This window comes from Camelus ferus, chromosome 20 (assembly GCF_009834535.1).
Source record: "Camelus ferus isolate YT-003-E chromosome 20, BCGSAC_Cfer_1.0, whole genome shotgun sequence".
In the NCBI taxonomy this organism is placed as follows: Eukaryota; Metazoa; Chordata; class Mammalia; order Artiodactyla; family Camelidae; genus Camelus; species Camelus ferus.
This window is the reverse complement of record NC_045715.1, coordinates 17,280,019-17,298,559: the sequence shown is the minus strand read 5'-3', so window position 1 is coordinate 17,298,559 and position 18,541 is coordinate 17,280,019. Positions and strand designations below refer to the sequence as shown.

Sequence of the window (18,541 nt, the reverse complement as noted above, 5' to 3'; positions counted from 1 at the left end):
TAGGACCTTATATTGGGATTTAAGCACATCTGTCGATATCAGAAATTTCTAGAAGAAATGGCATTTACATTGAAATCTAGGTAAGTTGAGTTGGAGTCAGTCAGGCAAAGATGGGGAAGGAGAATGTTCAAGCAGAAGGAACAGCTAAAGTGAGAAAGTCCATGGAACGTTAGAAAAAGTACAAGGTCACACTAGCCAGAGTGGAGAGAGGGATGAAAAGAGTGGTAGGAGATGAGGCTGGAGAGGAAGGGACCAGTCTGATCAGGATGAATGTTATAAGCTGTCTGAAGGATTTTGGACTTTATCTTCAAGGCAGTTGGAAATTATTAAGTGTTTAAGGCAGGAAAGAGGATCAAGTCTGACATTTACAAAGCTCATTTGGCTGTAACATAACAAGTGGATTGGCAAGAGGAGAGGCAGAAAACTAAGGATGTTCCTGCTGCAGTTGGATGAGAATGATGTGGGTTTGGACCTGGGCCCTCTATTCACTTGGAGGTGACCGGGTTTGATGTTTTTGTAGAAGCTGGGGGAGAAGGGAGGACAAAGGTTCCAGAATGGTTCTGTGAAGACCAAAAGGAGAGTTTCCAAAAGGAGAACGCTGTCAACCAGAGCTGAGATGTCCAGTAAAGGGGTGACTAAAAAGCATTGTTTGAATTTTGTGATGTTGAAGATACTGCTGAGCTTAGGGAGAACACTTCTGGTGGGAAGAAGAGGGTAAAATTCATACGGAGTGGCTTGATTGGTCAATGGCAAGTAAAAAGAAAGAAAGAAGAGAGATAGTAAGTGAACACTCCTCTTCACTGGTTTGGAAGAGAAAGGATCATTGCTGGGAGACAATAGTGAGTTAAGAATGGTAGTTCTTAGAAAGGGAGAGGCTTGCATACATTTAAGTGCTAAAATGATGTAGCACGTAGAGGGGAGAGTGGAGAGAAAGGGACAAAGCCCAAGGTTCCAGAGACAACGATTTGGAGGAGAATTTCTGGAACCAAGGTGGAGGAGTTGGTCACTTGTCACACTTTGCCAACATTTTCCAACCAGATATCTGTCTCCTTCCCTAGGCTGTGAACTTCTGAAAATCAGGGACTGTACCTTCTTTGATTTTATATCATCAGCACTTACTTTAGGGCTTAACACTAAAAGGTGCCCTGTGGGGGTTTAGCAGCAATGATGGATCATTTGTGGCAGGAAGGGCAGTTTCCCTTAGGAATATAGGCTAAATGCCTTGACACTTGGAGGATTGGGATCAACTTGAGAGTGGGTTTCTGGAATAGATTTTAAAAATGAGTGAGAGCTTTGGGAATGGCAAAGTTGTCTGACCAGCTGTGTAGCTACTAACTTGGGTTTACGCCTGATGGAAAGGCAATGGCTGAAATTAGTCAAGGGAAGATAAAGAGCAACCTATAAACGTGTAGGTCAAGAAGAGCTAAAAAATAACTCCCTCCCTTTTGGTTTTCTCCTTGGTCCAGAAAGGAAGATGAACAATCCAACAACACTTCACAGGAAAAGAAACAAGGCTCACTCCTCTTGAGTCCTGTTTTCATCAGCTCAGATGCAGCTATCCGCACAGGCCATGAACAGAACAGCAAAGGGATGACCTCTCATGTTTCTCCATCCAGTTGCTCTTACATCTTGTACAAATATGGGAGTGAAACGGATTCAAGTGAAACAATTATATTAGAACGTTTCTTCTGTGCTGGCAGAGGGTGCCATTACGCTTGATTAGCAAAGGCTATCCCTGTATTATTTTCCTGAAATTTCAAAATCCTTCAGAAATGTTTGATATGTGCATGACATTCTCCTAGGAAGAGGAAAAGGAGACGAAAATGGTCTTCCAGTATTTGCAGGAAGGGAAAAATGGAAGCAGGATTCAAAGGACATGGGTATTTGGTTGCGGAAGCGAACTTCTAAATAAGGAAATATGCTAAGGATCTGTTTGTTGTACCAATATTTATTAAACATTTACTGTGTGCCTCTGGTCTAGGCTCTTCTTGCCAGATATTGGCAATAAAAAGAAGATGCTGCTTGTCTTTCAGAGCTCATAATTTAGAACGCTCACAGTCTTAGAATGAATTCAATTTCACTAATGCTGTTCAGGGAGAGGGTTCTCTGGATTCTAGCAAATGGGGCATACACATAAAGACCTACTTGCACATGGGCAGAAAGGATGATTTTATTAGTACCATAGCCTATAAATCCCAGGGCAGACTTCTTTGATGAAAGCCAGATTGCAGAACATGGCTGAGGACAAAGGCTTTCGTGGGGTCCTCAGTCTTACAGCCTGGATTTCTGTTGAGGGAGTGGCATGTTCCAGTGTGCCTGCTGAGATATGATGGGGCTTGCAGAGGAGACCTTGGGTTCAACCTGTAGCCTAAAAAAGAACCCCAGCCATCCCCCTTCACTGTGCCCACTCTTCAGTGGTCCTGGCCACTCATGAACCTGACCTGGTAAATGCCAGTGTCTGGCCATTCAGTTTAGTCTTCATCCCTTCTCCCGTATGCTGTGGGAACACAAGGAGGAGTGTTTTTCCCTATCCGATAGGAGAGGGAGAAGCCTTTGAGATATCCCTGGCTCCTCCCAGCAAATCCCTCTTCTTACTTGAGGAGGTTTTGCTCTCTGGAAACAAATGAGTGAGACAGACAGTCTCTATAATAAGATCAGTGAGGCCAGGGAGACTGGGAAGTAGTAGCATTTAAGGTCAGGCAGAAGAGAAGGAGAAAAACAAAACAAAGCAACCAGAACTAGAGCAGAACAAAGAGCAGAGGGCTCTGGAGACCCAGGAGAGAATATGTTACACTCTCAGATTTCTAGAAGGTAGGAAAGATTCAAGAAGGAGGTAGGCAGCAGTACCGGGGGGTAATAGTAAGGTCAAGGTAATAATGAGGTAAGGGCTGACCAATGGTCATCCCCCTTCACAGGGTGGAGGCTACTGATGGCCTTTGAGCCAATGGATTGGTAGGAGAAGCCAGGTGCCAGAGGGGGAAGAATACAGGTAGGAAACTCAGAGGAGGAGGAAGGGTAGCAAGAAACTTGATAGATGCGGGGAGAAGAGAAAGGACGGTTGCTAGAAGACGCCATCATCCCAGGGAGGCTTTTATGGGGACAATGTTTAGAGGCCTAGAGACAAAGGGGATCGTGTGGGCAAGAGTGGGGAGAATCAGATCTTCCCCTGGAGAGGGCTGGAGGGCCGCTCTGGGGGATGGAGCATTCTGTTACAGGATATTTTCACCCAAGAGTTTGCGGTTGAGAAGATTAGGACACTATGGGATTGATTTTCTGGGAGGCACAGTTGAAAAGTGTATATTCTGAGCCTTTGCATGTCTGAAAACGTCTTTATTTTATAGTCTTACTTAACAATTACAATAGGCTATAGAATTCTTGCTCAACATTGTGCAAACATCCTTCTACGTGGTTCCCTGGTATTTAGTTTACAAATAAGAGCACAAATGCCAGCAGGGCTCTTTTCGCTTATCCAGTGCTTGACTAGGGGAGGCTTTTGGTACAGGGAATAGGGTGGAGTGTGGGTGTGGTCTGGAAGCTTGTAGGATTTCTTGTAGGATTTTTTTTCATCATTTGTAAATTTCATCAGATTATCTATAGTATGCCTTTTTTCAATATTCCTGCCCCACAATCTTTAGATTCTTTAAATCTGAAATCAAGTTTATCTTCCACTAAGAAAAAGTTCTATTATTTCCTTAATCTTTTTTTATTTTGTTTTTTATTGAAGTGTACTTGATTTATAATGTTAGTTTCAAGTGGACAGCAAATCAATTCAGTTATACATATACATACACATATTTTTTTCAGATCCTTCTACATTATATGTTATTACAAGAAATTAAATATAGTTCCTGGTGCTATACAGTAGGTCCTTGCTGTTTCTCTGTTTTATACACAGTAATGTGTGTCTGTTAATCCTAAACTCCTAATTTATCCCTCCCCCACCCTCTCCTCTTTGGTAACCATAGTTTGTTTTCTATGTCCATTAATCTCTTTTTGGTTGGTAGATAAGATTTTTATTACTTTTTTAGATTCCACATGTAAGTTATATCATATGATATTTGTCTTTCTCTGACTTACTTCACTTAATATGATCATCTCTAGGTCCATCCATGTTGCTGTAAATGGCATTTCATCCTTTTTAATGGCTGAGTAATATTCCATTGTATCCTTAATCATTTGTTCTCTTTTCTCCTTCTGGAATTCCAAGGTGTTTTGTACTTATAGTCCCCTCTAGGTCCAATTTTCTTTGACCTAGAGGGGACTTTGATCTCCTGACCTCACTCTTCCTTATAGCCCATCCTCGCCCAAACACACCTCTGTCCCTTGTGTTTCCCAAATGCCATTCACTTTATATGGGCACTTTGTGAAGGTGTAAGGAAGGGGTGATATCACAGCCATCCAGAGAGCACATATTTTTCTTAAAAGTCCTTTGGCCACCCCATCACCAGGGATTTCTCACCTACCATCTTTCTCAGCAGGGCCCCTCTCCTGTCCTGTTGAGAGGTTGTTGGTTCACAAACTGGTCCCATACAGGGAGGACAGGGAGAGACCAAAGAAAGAGGCAGACCACTCTGAATTAGTAGGTGGCAGGTTTAATAAGGAAGGAAACTTACATAGGAGGCTTGTCTTGGGTGACTGCAAAATGAGTAGACCTCCACACCTGCCCACCAGAATCTTAAAGTTTATGTGGAGGCTTTCACTGGTTTCAGTCACATATTCAGTTCCAATGGTCTCAACACCCTACTGTCTCAAGGCTGCGTCCTTGGCGTATCTCCCACTGTGGGAACAGTGGGCAAATGTACATTCCAAGGATGGGGAGGGGATGAGGAGCCTCCCATTGGCCGGATCCAGCTCAATCAGTGGTCAGGTCCTCTTGATGACTTCCAACACAGCCCTGCCTCTCTTCTGATCTTCCACTTCCAGCCTGTTTGTGCTAACTCCAGTAGCTCCTTCTCTTGCATTCTAAAAGTTTCCTTTGTTTTTCTGTCAATGCTTAAGTAAGTCAAAAAGGTATTGCTAAACCTGTTCTCTCCTCAAGAGAAGTCAGTAGATTGGATTTGGGTTCCTGCCATTAAAATGGCCAATTTTATAGTTTGATACACTAATGAAAAAATGGAAGTTCTTTCTTGTTTTATGAAATCCATCTTGGGGAAGGTTATCTTTGCTCTGATTGCTCAACTTGTTTTGTTTTGTTTTGTTTTTCCCCAATGGCTGATTTTTCTCCATCCTCTTTGATTTCTATAATTTTTAAACAGAGGTCTGGGTCCCTCTGGCAGTTGATGTTATTCCCTCAGCAATTGTTCAGTTCCTTTTTGTGGTCTCCTGCTTCCTTTCCCTCCCTTAGGCTTGTATAGAATTTATTAAACATGTTATAAATATGCAGCTACACAACCTCCAGCAATAAAATATGGACTCTAAAGGGCGCTGTTCAGACATGAACTAACTTGTGCTCCTCTCTCAGATGTGTACATCACTGTTGGCCAGGAGTAAATAACAGACTCCTGACTGTCTATTCTTCTTTGTTTACCTGGTTTAGGTTTGTTTTGCTGATGCATCCATTCCTTATAGGATACCTTTGGGTGCTAGTTCACTTGGGTTGTCTGTATGCTTGTATTTGGGCTGATAAATCAATTACAAAACTTCATGGTTGATTAGCGTGCAACTTTCAATGTCTGGCTGACTAATCACTCTCTAAAAAACACTGCAAAATTATCTAGTACCAAAAGCTGTGCTATCGCAACAGGAACTCTCACATTTGCTGCTGGGAGCATAAGTTGGTACAACCTCATCAGAAAATTGGTTGACAGTGTCTACCGAAGTTAATGTTTATGTACCATTTGACTCAGAAACACAACTCTGGAGATGCTTATGTCCACCAAAAGTTATGCACAAGAATGTTTATAGCACATTTAATCAAATATCCAAAACAAGAAAAAAAATCCAAATATCTAACAATAGTAGGATAAAGAAAACATAGTGTGTTTACGTGATAAAATACTACACAGCAATGAAAAGGAATACATCACTGCTATGTGAAACAATATGGGTAAATCCCACAGTCATGATAGTGGGAGCAAAAGCCAAATATATAACTACATGATTCTTTTTATATAAAATTCAAGAGTAGGCATAACTATAACTAACCCATGGTGATAGAGTTTAGAAGGGTGGTTCCTGTTTGAGTGGGTATTGCCTGGGAGGGAATTTCCTGGAGTACTAGGAATGTTCTGTACCTTGACATGGAGGTGTTACGTGAGTATATACCTATGTACATTCAAGATTAGTGCACCTTACTTACTCTAAGCTATGCCTCAATTGAAAAAATATCATGTGATGTCTTCTAGAACTAGAGAAAGAAGAATTTGCAAGACCTTCTTGATTTGGGGAGGAAAAGAATACTTTCAGGGCCAGTTGTTAACTAGAAGAATTGCCTTATGTAGAAGCCCTTTCTCCCTTTATCCTATTAACAGACATTTCTCCAACTAGAACAGGTGTGGTTAAAACTGGCCTCTTGGACTTTACTGGGAATTTGTCATTGAGTTTGCTTATACATCACGTTAGCACCATGGTGAATACTAGTCCCAAGCCACATTCCCTGCACTCCGGAAGTTTACAATCTGATAGATAAGACCAACACAAATAAAATATTGAGAGAACTTTGTATTACTTTTTCTAAAGTGCAAATTGTGAGGTGCAGAATTCGCTGGGAATTCAGAAGAAAGAAAAATCAGTAAGAAATGAAGTGAGTGACTTTCATGCAGGAGGAAGGACTTGATATGAGTTTTGAAAACTAGATGGGCAGACAAAACATCAGAGAGTCCTTCCCTTTATGGTGCCTGTTTAAAGAACCTCAGAAAACCTGTTTGCTAGGGCTGGAATATTGAGCAGCCAAAAGACAACATATTTGTCAAATAAGAGGCAATAAACCAAGAAAAGGACCACGGGCTTCTCAGGAGATCCAGGCTCGGACCCTGAACTGATACAGGTTAGGGCCCTAGGAGCTGGGAAGACAGAAATTCAGAAGAGTGTAGGAATCAGGAACAAACTGCGGCCGGAACTAGACTCGACACCCAAAGGAGAGAGATTCTTCAGAAGTCCGATCTTTTCTAATAAAGTAATTATTCTTATGGCATTAAAAAAAAATCAGTGTGTGCATATGTATGTGACAGGCTGACTCAGTTTCAAAAGAGTACGGAGAGGTTGAGGGGGGCCGGATATTAATTCCTCTTTAATGCTTTTTCCTCTTTCACCCCATTCGTGGGTCTACAACACACACACACACACACACACACATACACACTCCATACTTCAGCACTGGCAGTGAATTAGGCACTTATCTAAAATTTCCAGGCTATATACTGGGTGGAGCCCGGAAAGTGACACGAAGCTTGGCAGATGTTGAAGACAACTGAAATTTCCATTGGCTGACGGAGTTCATACTTACCTGCTGTGCTCTTGTAATTGCTTTTAGAATGTTTTCTGGCTCCAAAGAAATCAAATCCAATTTGTTACCAAGCAAATTGACATTTCCAGGCTGCGGCCATTCTAGAAATTCTAAACATCATTTAAAAGAAGATTTCAATCTCACTGTGTTTCTACTTTCTCGAAGGAGCTGTTGGGCCCCTTTCTACCTGGCATGGAACAAAGGTACAGTTTAATGTTGGTTTTTTTTTTTCCTATTAAATCTAGGATTGATATTTTTGGTAGTTTGTCATCACTTCTTCTGGTGAAAAGGGACAAGAGCTGGGAGCTCTTGGTGTGGGGTGGGGTGGAGTTCATGATGCTAAATAATTTTTGGAGGTATGGTACACACTGTCTCAGGAACATCTGGTTCACCACTCACCCAGTTATTTGGGTATTGAGTGAGCTCGCCTTCCCCAAGCCCTGCATGCCCTGACTATTCTGTCTGCCAGAGCCCCCGCTCTCCCAGCCCTGTCCACTGCATCCAGTCCCATCACTGGTGAGATCTCCTTTTCTGTAGATTTCCCCTATTTTTCCCTCTAGCTGCCAACAGATCTTGTCTTTGGAAATTTCCTTCTGCCAATCCATTACCTGCTGCTTTGGTCAGGTCTCAGAAAATTTTAAGACCAGAAGAGATGATAAAGATTCAGGGCTGGAAGACACAGGGATTGGAGTTGAGGGGTGCTGGACTGAAATGTACCCTGAATTCATGGCTCAAAAGTGCAGTCAATCTTACAGCTGCTAACAGTAAAATGCTGACTTCTTGAGAGCATATATAAGTTTTTGTTGACCGGATTAGAACTTAATTGCTGTTTATAACTTGTTTCTATGGAACAATATCAACTGCAGTTCAAATAAACCTTGAGATTATCACCTAGTCATAATGGGGGCACTATTTGTAGGATACTTAATTTTTAAAATGTCAATGTAGCATTTGGATACATACTAGTTCTTGAATAAACATGAACCCATTCTAAACATATTCTAAGGATGATGGCTTGTATAAATCCTAGGTTCATATAAAAGGTTTTGTAGGAATCATTGTTGCAGGCCTCTAATTGCCATGTTCATTTATTTTTTCAACAAATATTAATTGGAATCTTCTCGTGTGCTAGGCTCTAAGGGTGCCACGGCAAATTCACACAGGCAGGGTTCCTTCCCTCATGTGACTGTCAGTTATTTTTAGGGAATACAGATATTAATTAATCTCATAGTTAAAGATGAAATTAAAAGTTTGAGAAGTCACATAAAAGAAAGGTACATGGAGCTATGAGAATGTGTAATAGTAGGGTTTGACCTTCTTTGAGGAGTTAGGGAAGATTTCCCAGTGGAAATGATGATTAAACTGAGATCAAAAGGAAGAGAAGACTTAAGTCTGTGAAGAAGGCAGCAGGAAGTATATTCTAGGTATAGGGTTGCATTTGAGGGAGTGAAAGAAGGCCAGGTGTCATTAGGAGAAAGAGCATAGTTCAAAACCAGCTGGAGGAATTGATGATGGGTTCCTGTGTGTCACACCTCAGGCCATGTTAGAAATTTTGTTCTTTCTCCTAGAAGCAATGGGAAGATATGATGCACTTTTTAAAAGGTGGCATACACACACACACACACACACACACAAGGGTGCTCATACCAACTGGTGACATCAAAATCAAATTTGTACTCTAGTACGAATGTCAGCTTCCTGGTTTTGATACTGTAATACATTAACAAAGTGACATTACATGTCACTATGGGGAGAAGCTAGTTGAAGGGTCCAGGGGACCCGACTATTAATGCAAACTCCTGTCAGTCTATTTTATTTTTATTCTAAACTTTATTTCAAAATAAAAATTTGTAAAGAGTTGATGAGAGAGAAAGATGTGAGGTTTACAGTGAAAAGATGTGCTGGAATAATGTCTTTTTTTCTTTAGTTTTTTGTCCTGCAGGTGCAGCCTAACTGTTACCACCATCATTATTAGTCATGCGTACCAGAAGTACTTCTCATAAGTCTAACTCAAAACTCCCAAGGTCTTGCCACTAGAAGAAACTTTCCAGAAGCAATCTGGCAAACTTAAATTGTAGTTAAACAATTTTTTAAAAATTGGTTACCTTTCGCTCTACCAGAAATAACTGATCCAAAAATATAATGACAATTACACCAATTACAATGGAGGCAGCCAGTAGAAAATGTCTAAGAGTTAGCTGAGCATACATAGGACCATTATGAAAAAGTGAATTTTCAAAACCATAATAAAGAACAAGCACGATGATCTGAATAAATGGGAATATGCCCTCTGCTTTTGCATAGGATTAAAAATAGCAAAACAGAGCTCCTTAAGTTGCTTTTTTAAACTTATATGCACCATTAATTTGATTTTTCCTTTCATGGATTTGTGACCCTTGGAAGCAGTTTCACATCTTTTGTCTACATAGTAATTGGATATCACAGGGAACAGTAGGTAAATTTTCCCACTTTGAAATAAGGCATTCCTTCATTCACCAGATATTTACTGGGCACCGACCATGCAGCAGATACCATATGTCTCAGCCTTCCTGGAGTTTACATCCCTGTGTACAGAATACTGAACATCTTCCCATTTAACACAAAACTGAAATAATCTAATTAAGAAATTACGGATAAGGAGGGGAGGGTATAGCTCAGTGGTAGAGCGCATGCCTAGTGTGCATGAGGTCCTGGGTTCAATTCCCAGTACCTCCAATAAATAACATAATATTTAAAAAAAAATCAAAACTAAAGTCAAAATTCCATGACAAGCAAAATATCAAAATTTTAAACACAGGCAGCCACACTACCATGCCACAATACCAAGTCTGAGGCAAAAGGAAAAAAGTATGTCCATATATAAATGATTTTGTGTATTTTTAATGGTTTTTTTTCCCCAAGAACATTAAACTATTTGAAAAATATTGAAATGTTGAAGAGCAGCTATACTAAAATTCTCATCATTTTTAGTTTAAATATTTTATTTAGACCCAAACCAGAATTTCCTTAAATTTTATTTTCCTGGTTTTAATGGAATCAAATTCATCAATATAGTTTTAAAATCAACTTTTGAGGAAAACTAACGATTAAAAAATACACAAAAGCATGTATATAGGAATGCACATTTTAAAATTTTGCCTTAGTTTCCAATATGAGCCCACTGAGAAACTGAGAAACAAAGATATGGTTAGTTCAACCTGTTTCACACAGTGCACGCAAAGCCTTAGAATCTAACCCAGAACTTCGGCTAAGTGGTTCATTCAATCAAGTAAAACAAAAATATTTAGAGAGGTTTTCTTTTTATATTTTTAGGCTCATTATTACAAAAATTGTATCAGTGCTTACTTTGGCTTGGTGTCAGATATTTGTATTCATACGAACAAAGATATAAGAAATTCATGAAGCTTAATATGGATTCCTTTCTATCAAAGACATTTAAAACATATATTTGGAAACATTTCAAGTTTACTGTGAACAGAATTATCAGGGACTTGGGATAGAAGTGACAATCTGCTTCAAAGAAATGGCTTGTACTCAAGTATGGAGCTATGCCTTCTCAATTTAAAATTGGAAGATGAACTATACTTCAATCAAAAATAAATCTCAACTACAATTCGATAATAAAATAAAATAAAATTGGAAGCAGCTTCCCTGTTACTGCACTTCCAAAAACAAATGCAAAAGTGTCACACATGAGCTCCAAATCAATTTTAAGTGAACACATAAAAGAATTTTGACCACTTTTGATTTGGAGTGGAATGTAGAATTAACAACAGGCACCCAGATTTTGTACCATAGATATGCCAAAAGATATTTTGAAACCCCTCTTGGCAAAAATTATATTACATTATGATTCAAAGTTGCATCGTAAACAGAGTCTACTCAAAGACTGGGGTTTGAGAAATGTGAGAGTTGCAGTTTTCTTGTAAAAAACAGGAAAGAGCCAATGCTTCCTTCCTGCTGGAGCTTTTTATAAATCATTCAAATTAAGTGCGGTTGGTTAATTCTTTAAGTACCTAGCTCTTAACGACATACTACATCATAGGGAGTCTGCTATGTGGTGGGAGAGAGAAGCAGGGTTTTTAAAAGCATCTATGTGCAAGTAAACAGGGCAGTGCCTAGGTACTAGGTTATAGTGTTCTGCAGAATAATCATACACATTTATACATTAAAAAGTGCTAGATTTATGGTAAGTAGCCTGATCAGGGTAATCATTTTTTAATGTATAGAAATAGCAAATCACTATGTTGTGTATCGGGGACTAACACAGTGTTGTAAGTCAATTATACTTCAAAAACAAACTCAGAGGAAAAGAGATCAGATTTGTGTTTATCAGAGGCAGGTGGTGGAGAGAAGGGGAATTGAAAAGGAGAGCCAGGGATTCCTGAAACTCAATACGGAATTTGGCTTCTAAAAGAGATTCTAAAATAAATCGGGAGTTTGAGATTTGCAGATGCTCCTCTATAGAAACTATATAGCAGATATAACTACTATCTATAAAATAAATAAACACGAGTTTCTACTGAAGAGCACAGGGAACTATATTCAATATCTTGTAGTAACCTATAATGAAAAAGAATATGAAAAGGAATATATGTATGTATATGTATGACTGAAACATTATGCTGTACACCAAAAATTGATGCAACATTGTAAACTGATCATATTTTGATTTAAAAAAATGTTTAATTAAAAATATAAAAAATAAGATAAAATAAAAAAGATGTAGAGGATGGAAGCAGAATCAACTGGAACTATTGAGTCACACATCCTCTTCCTCCCCCTGAGTAATGCCTTGTAGGAGCGACTAAGTCACTGGAGGCGAACGAGCAACTGTCATTCTTTTAAGATACCCAGAGAGAAGCAACGACAGACTATGGGCAGGCAAGTGAGGGGTGGCACTAGCTCTCTGGGAAAGCAGAAAAGCACCCTCCACCAGCAGGTGGTGCATTCAAAGGAGGGGAGGAAAATGCCATCAGGTAAACACCAAGCTTGGATCACTTGGAGGGAGGGGCATAAAAAGTATTTTAATTGAAAAGAGGTTTTGAGCTGTCAATGCCAAATGATTCTCTCTTGAAACCTAACATCATCCAGCTTTCCTCTCAAAATGTTTGCCTTTTTGTAGCCTCGAACAAACAACTGAGATCCTGTTGTGTCTCTCACCTGCTGAAGCTGCTGGTCTCAAGGAAGGAATCAATTTTGTTCGAAATAAGAGCACTGGCAAAGATTACATCTTGTATAAGAAACAGAGCCACCTGAGAGCCTGTAAGAATATGTGCAAGCACCAAGGAGGCCTGTTCATAAAAGATATCGAGGATTTAGATGGAAGGTACCAAGAGTCCTTTGCTTTCTCCCTGAGGACCCTTTATACAGTTAGATTTGAGCTCGTTGAGAAATTTTAAATGAACCAATCAGCAAATTATTCCCCCTAGCAAGTGCATAAATTTTCCTTATGCTCCTTTAGGGCATCTCTCTGATCTCAGAATGTTAAGACCTTTACTTAATTTTTTCTCTCTCTCTTAAGAACTCTAATTTAAAATTTATTCCTAGCTTGATAGAAGTGAAACTTCAAAGATACGTGTGTCTGAGTGGGTGGGTGTGTTTACCGGCTTTGATATTTAAAGACTCAGGCTTCTTTTGGTTTCCTTTCCTACTCCCCCAGAAGTATGTGAGGAGTGGGTACTTTTCTAAACACTGCTGGAGAGCAGATAGAATTCCCCTGACAGCCTCGTTGTGATTAAAAACCAAAAATGGTAGAGCTCACCCCCACCTCCACTGTACCTGCCCTGAACAGTGGCTCTTCTAATCATTTCTTGGAAGAACTCGGTGCAAGTAGCCCCTCCTCCCAGTTCAGAAGCAGTACCAGGACAGGACCGTCAAAGAGAGAGCAGCTCTGCCTGGCAGAGCCACTGAGGGTTCGGGGTGGGGGATGCTTTGCCAGTCTGATGCTTAACACCGGCAACAGTCTAGAATACTTGCACACAGATTTGTTTCACTGCATACTTAGTTTCAAGGGCCTAGCCCACACATTATTAGGTTTTTAAATGTTAAACGCTATTGCATCTGTAGCTTGCTTGGCTCCCCAGACAGGGTTGCTAGATTGGGCAAATAAAAATAGAAGGCACCCAGTTAAACTTGCATTTCAGATAAGCAACGAATATATTTTTTAGTATAGATATATTCCAGGTATTGCGTGGGGGACACCTTTAGCTGGCAACTCCACTCTCGGAGAACCTCTTGGTTATTAGCTGACAGCCCCGTTTTGAGTCCCTTCCATCTTCCCAGTGGATTCAATTTAGGGAAGCCTTAGACGTGGGCAGTTCAGTCACTTGTGAGCTTCTGCAGGCACTGGCGGACCTTGAAGTCTTCCAACTGCTGCAGAACTAGCACTCTGCTTTTCCTTTCTCCTTTTCTGTCCTTAGTGGGCTGTTTCACATGGTGCACACTTAACCGGCCGTTTAAGGAACTGTCATCACTTCATGATTAAGAGCGTGGTCATTCCTCTTAGACTGCCTGGTTAGAAGGCTGGCCCTACCACTTATCAGCTCCATGATGTTGGAAAACCTTCTTAGCCTTTCTGGGCCTCCGTCCTCGCCTCTATAAAATGAAAGTAATACCTACTCTGTCGGGCTGCTGAGAGGATTGATTTCAAACACTTGAAACAATGTCTGGAGTATGATAGTACTCAACAAATGTCAGTTACATTTACTGGTATTATTACTCTGCCATGAGATTCTTGTGTCGCTTAGGAACAGCGGTTGTTTACAGGAATTCAGATTGTTCTTGAACTTAGCTGGCCCATTTTAGCTTAGAGATTGCTTTGCCACAGACTGGCATTCTTTCTTTTACCCAAAGCCTTGGAGATGATTGATCCTATTGTCACCCTGTAGTGTTGGCAGGCTAATCTGGAGATCACTCGCTGAGCTCCCCTGCCCATGAGGAACCAGGTTCTCTCAGTTTTAGTCCACGATGCAGCTCACCAAACATTTATAAGCTGAAATTCCATCCCCGGAGTAATTTACATGCTATCCTCCCCCATCCATGCTCCTCCCCCAAGGACTGGTTCTCCTTGGGTTCAACATGTAGCAATTCACCTGAGGAGTCTCTTTTCCCAGAATACAGGCAAGAGTAATGACCTACCTATTCTAATCTCCCTACCTCAGCCATTTTTCTTCTTCGTACGTAATCAAGATCAGCAGCTCTCGTAAGCTGCGGTTCTCGTGTTTTACATCTAACAGTTTTCACAACCTCTCTTGCACATGAAGCTGTCACCCCCTGCTATCTACCTGCTGCCTGTTGAACAGTTAGGATCCTGCCACATTTTCCCTAAAATGACCCAGAATGCTGAATAGCTGCATTTGGAATGCTCAGTTTTTGAAAGGTTGTTGGCTATTCATTGATGAGAAAGCAGATATTACAAAATAATCTATAAATCGAAGTGTGGAATATGCTTTTTGCCTTATTACTAGAAAAGAGCATTTTAAAATTCATGATATAATGAAGCTGGAAAAAATCTGCGTAATTTACTGTTAAAATAGATGTTGTTAGTTTAAAAAAAAATCTGATGTTTCTGGTTTGACACCTATTTGTTTGTAAAAAAAAAAAATGCTTTAACTGTTAAAAAATAGACTTCACTAGAGACACTGTCAAAATAGATGAGAAATGAAACTTTCATGCCCAAGCTTCAACTACCACATCCCCCTCAACGGTATGGTGAAAAAGGAAAAAGAAAATTACTAAGTCTCCAATTTTGCTACCATCTGATTCTCATTCTGAAAGAGGGTTGCCAGAGTTAGCAAATTAAAATGCAGAACACTCAGTTAAATTTGAATTGCAGATAAGCAACAAATTTCTAGTATATGTCAAACATTGTGTGAGAAGTATTTTTAAATTATTTATTTATCTGAAATTCATATTTAACTGGGCATCGTGTATTTTATCTAGCAACCATGTTCTGAAATCATTCCTCATTTTGGCCCCCAGTTGGATCTTCTCCAGCCTGGCTTGTATATGGAGAACCCTCCCTAAAGATGGCTTTATTCTGATGGTTTTTGATGATTTCCAACACATATTATGTTATGACATGATGTTATCTTCACTTAAAATTACCTACTGAAGATTAGTCTGTTTTTCCTTGGGTATTTGAATATTAGCTATTAATAGTTTTCCTTTCAGGTATTTTGTGTTCAACCAATTACAGTTATTTAATTTCATCACAAAATAATGCATTTAATCCTAAAAAATGATGTTTTCACTATTTCACAAACCTAAGTACAATTTTTCATCCAGGTCTGTTAGATGCACAAAGCACAACTGGAAGTTAGATGTGAGCACCATGAAGTATATCAATCCTCCAGGCAGCTTCTGTCAAGACGAACTGGGTAAATACCATCAATGTTGATCAATGTGTTCCGCTATTACTGCTACTGGGGGGTCATTCTTGTCCACTTGTTTCTAATCTTGAAGCTTTGGATACATTCTGATTTTAAACTGTGGACACTGGATCTTTTTAAAGTAATTAGCACTGAACATTCTAAGCAGGCTTTCTCCCAAAGATCTCCTCGTTCATTAGACTAGTCTAGCTAAAGCTTTGTAAATTTTGTTAATCTTTTCGAAGAACTAACTTTTGATTTCATTAATTTTCTCTTGTTTTTCTAGTCTCAATTCCATTTATTTCAGCTCTAATTTTTTTGTTGTTGTTATTTCCTTCCTTCTACTTGCTTTGGGTTTAGTTTGGTCCTCTTTTTTTAATTCCTAAGGTGGAACGTTGGGGTTTTTATTTGAGATATTTTTTATTTTAGGCGTGTACAGGTCTAATTTCCTGTTATGCACTGCAACTGTTTTAGCTGCATTTCATACATTTCAGCATGTTATGTTTTCATTTTTATTCATCTCAAAGTATTTTCTAATTTCTCTTGTGATTTCTTTCTTAAACCATTTGTATTTAGAAGTATGTTGTTTAATTTCTACATTTTTGTGAATTTTCCAGCTTTCTTCTCTTATTGGTGTCTAATTTCATTTCATTGTGGTCAGAGACAATGCTTTGTATGACTTTGTATACTTTGATCCTTTTAAATTTATTGAAATTTGTTTTATGGTCTAACATATGGTCTCTACTGGAGAATATTCCACATGCACTTGAGAATAATATGTATTCTGTTGTTGGGTGGTGTGTTCTGCCTATGTTTGTCAGGTCTGGTTGGTTTACAGTGTTATTTGAGTCGTCTGTTTCCTTGTTGACCTTCTATCTGGTTGTTTCATCTTCCAGTCATCTTTTTAGGCATACTTTTACAAATAATTACAGTTATTCTATGTATTATTTTTATTTCATGTTTTCTTAATAATATTATTATATTAGTCAGATTATGTTAAATTCTGTATATACATAATTTTAAAGTATATTTTCCACTAAGTATTAACTTAAATAATTTATTTAGCTATTCCTCTGTTGTTGGAATTTAGGCTGTTTGTAATTTCGTTTTCCATCAAAGCCAAAACTGTGATCTTTGTGCTTAAGAGCTTCTCTTTGTTTGGAGTTGTTTCTGTAAGATAGTTGAATTATTAGCAGAAGGGTATGACTAACTCATACTTTTACCCATACTTAACACCTCATACACCTTGGTAAAGATGGGCTTCACATGGGTGGGTAGCCTAACTGAAAAAGTCACGACTATAAAAATAACAGAAGAAATATAGAATCTTTTTGTGACCTGGTGACTGGTGGCACTTCTCGACTCTTCAAATAACACTTCAAAAGTACAGCTTAAAGGGCAACCTCCCCCCACCCCACACATAAATCTGGTGAATGTGATTTCCTCAACACTAAAGATTTTTGCTAAATGGAGGACACCATAGACAAAGTTAAAAGACATGATCATTTGGATGATTATTTTGCAATGTTTACAACCAACATGGGTCTATTATCTAACATATAGGAGGAAGTAATGTGAATTGACAAGAAAAAGATAGGAAACCCAGTTATAAAAAATGAAGAAAGGACGTGAATTAGCATTTTAGGAAAAATCCCCAGAGGTCAATAAGCACATGAAGATATACTGAACTCATTCATTATCAGAAAACTGCAAACTAAAGCACTGAGGTGTTCCTTTACATCTTTTTGACTGATAAAAAGTTAGAAACTGAGATGATGCCAAATGTGTCAGAGATATAAAGCTACAGGAATCCTCATGCATGTGGTGGGTGTGTGGCTGCTACATCCATGCTGGAGAGTAACTTGACAGTGATTAGTCAGAGGGGGTTTATGAATACACCATGAACTGTCCATCCCACTCCTGTTTATATGCTCAAGAAATCTTGTTGTGGAACCTATGGGTCCACCACTGGGAGAGTGAGTCAGTAAAACGTGCTGGACCGTGGAATACTAAATTGCAGTTAGAGGAAGTGGTCTCGATGTACATGTGGCAACATGAATGAATCTTAAAAAACATAGTAATGAGTGAAAAAAGAGTAAGAAACAGATTGGAGACCCAAAGCTATTTATATACATTAAAGATGCATCCACACAATATTATACACATTTCGCACAAACATTCAAATGGTAGCCTGTAGGGAAGGTGAGGGAAATCAGAGTAGGAAACGAGATAAAGGGATTAAGTAAGTAAGTCAGTAAGTATAGCTTTGCCTGGACGGAATATAATGTGTCATGAACTAAAAAGTATGATTAACACAGTCCTCTTTACTTGAGGTCCTAAATGAATGAATGAATCCATTATTTAGTTATCCATTCTTTAATATGCATTGCATTAAAATCCAGTTTTTAGAATGAACCAATTTTTGTTCCCGCCAAACTAGTATATGAGCCAGCCTTTTCTTTCATGCCTTACCAGCTCAGAGCATTCTTAGTCTTTCAGACTTTCCTCATTTGAGACAAAAATAGCACACTGTTTTAAATTGCATTTGTCTCTCAAATATGATGCTAATGTTTTACAAATGTGTTGGCCAATTTTCTTTGGTGGTAGAAGTTTTTCATTTTACATTTGTATCCAGATTTTCTACCGGAATTGTTTCCATTGCTATTAAACTTAAAACTCTTCCCTTTGATATTCTTTTTTTTTTTAATATACTTTTTAACCAATT

General features: G+C 39.0%; 1 protein-coding gene and 1 non-coding gene across 9 annotated transcripts in view; both read left to right on the top strand.

Moving 5' to 3' along the window:
* Positions 1-18,541, top strand: part of LOC102517286 (cytidine monophosphate-N-acetylneuraminic acid hydroxylase) — a 216,339-nt gene that overhangs the window by 161,186 nt on the left and 36,612 nt on the right. For 6 of the 8 annotated variants that reach the window (XM_032462609.1, XM_032462608.1, XM_032462605.1 and 3 more), the window contains 3 exons: positions 7,610-7,647; positions 12,570-12,773; positions 15,734-15,825. In XM_032462609.1, the coding sequence (XP_032318500.1) occupies positions 7,637-7,647; positions 12,570-12,773; positions 15,734-15,825 (307 nt within the window). In that variant the 5' untranslated portion in view covers positions 7,610-7,636. The remainder of the gene's footprint in view (positions 1-7,609; positions 7,648-12,569; positions 12,774-15,733; positions 15,826-18,541) is intronic. The other 2 variants (XM_032462610.1, XM_032462611.1) reach the window with 2 other exon arrangements.
* Positions 10,088-10,159, top strand: TRNAT-AGU. The gene has a single exon. It is a non-coding gene; the product is annotated as a tRNA-Thr (tRNA).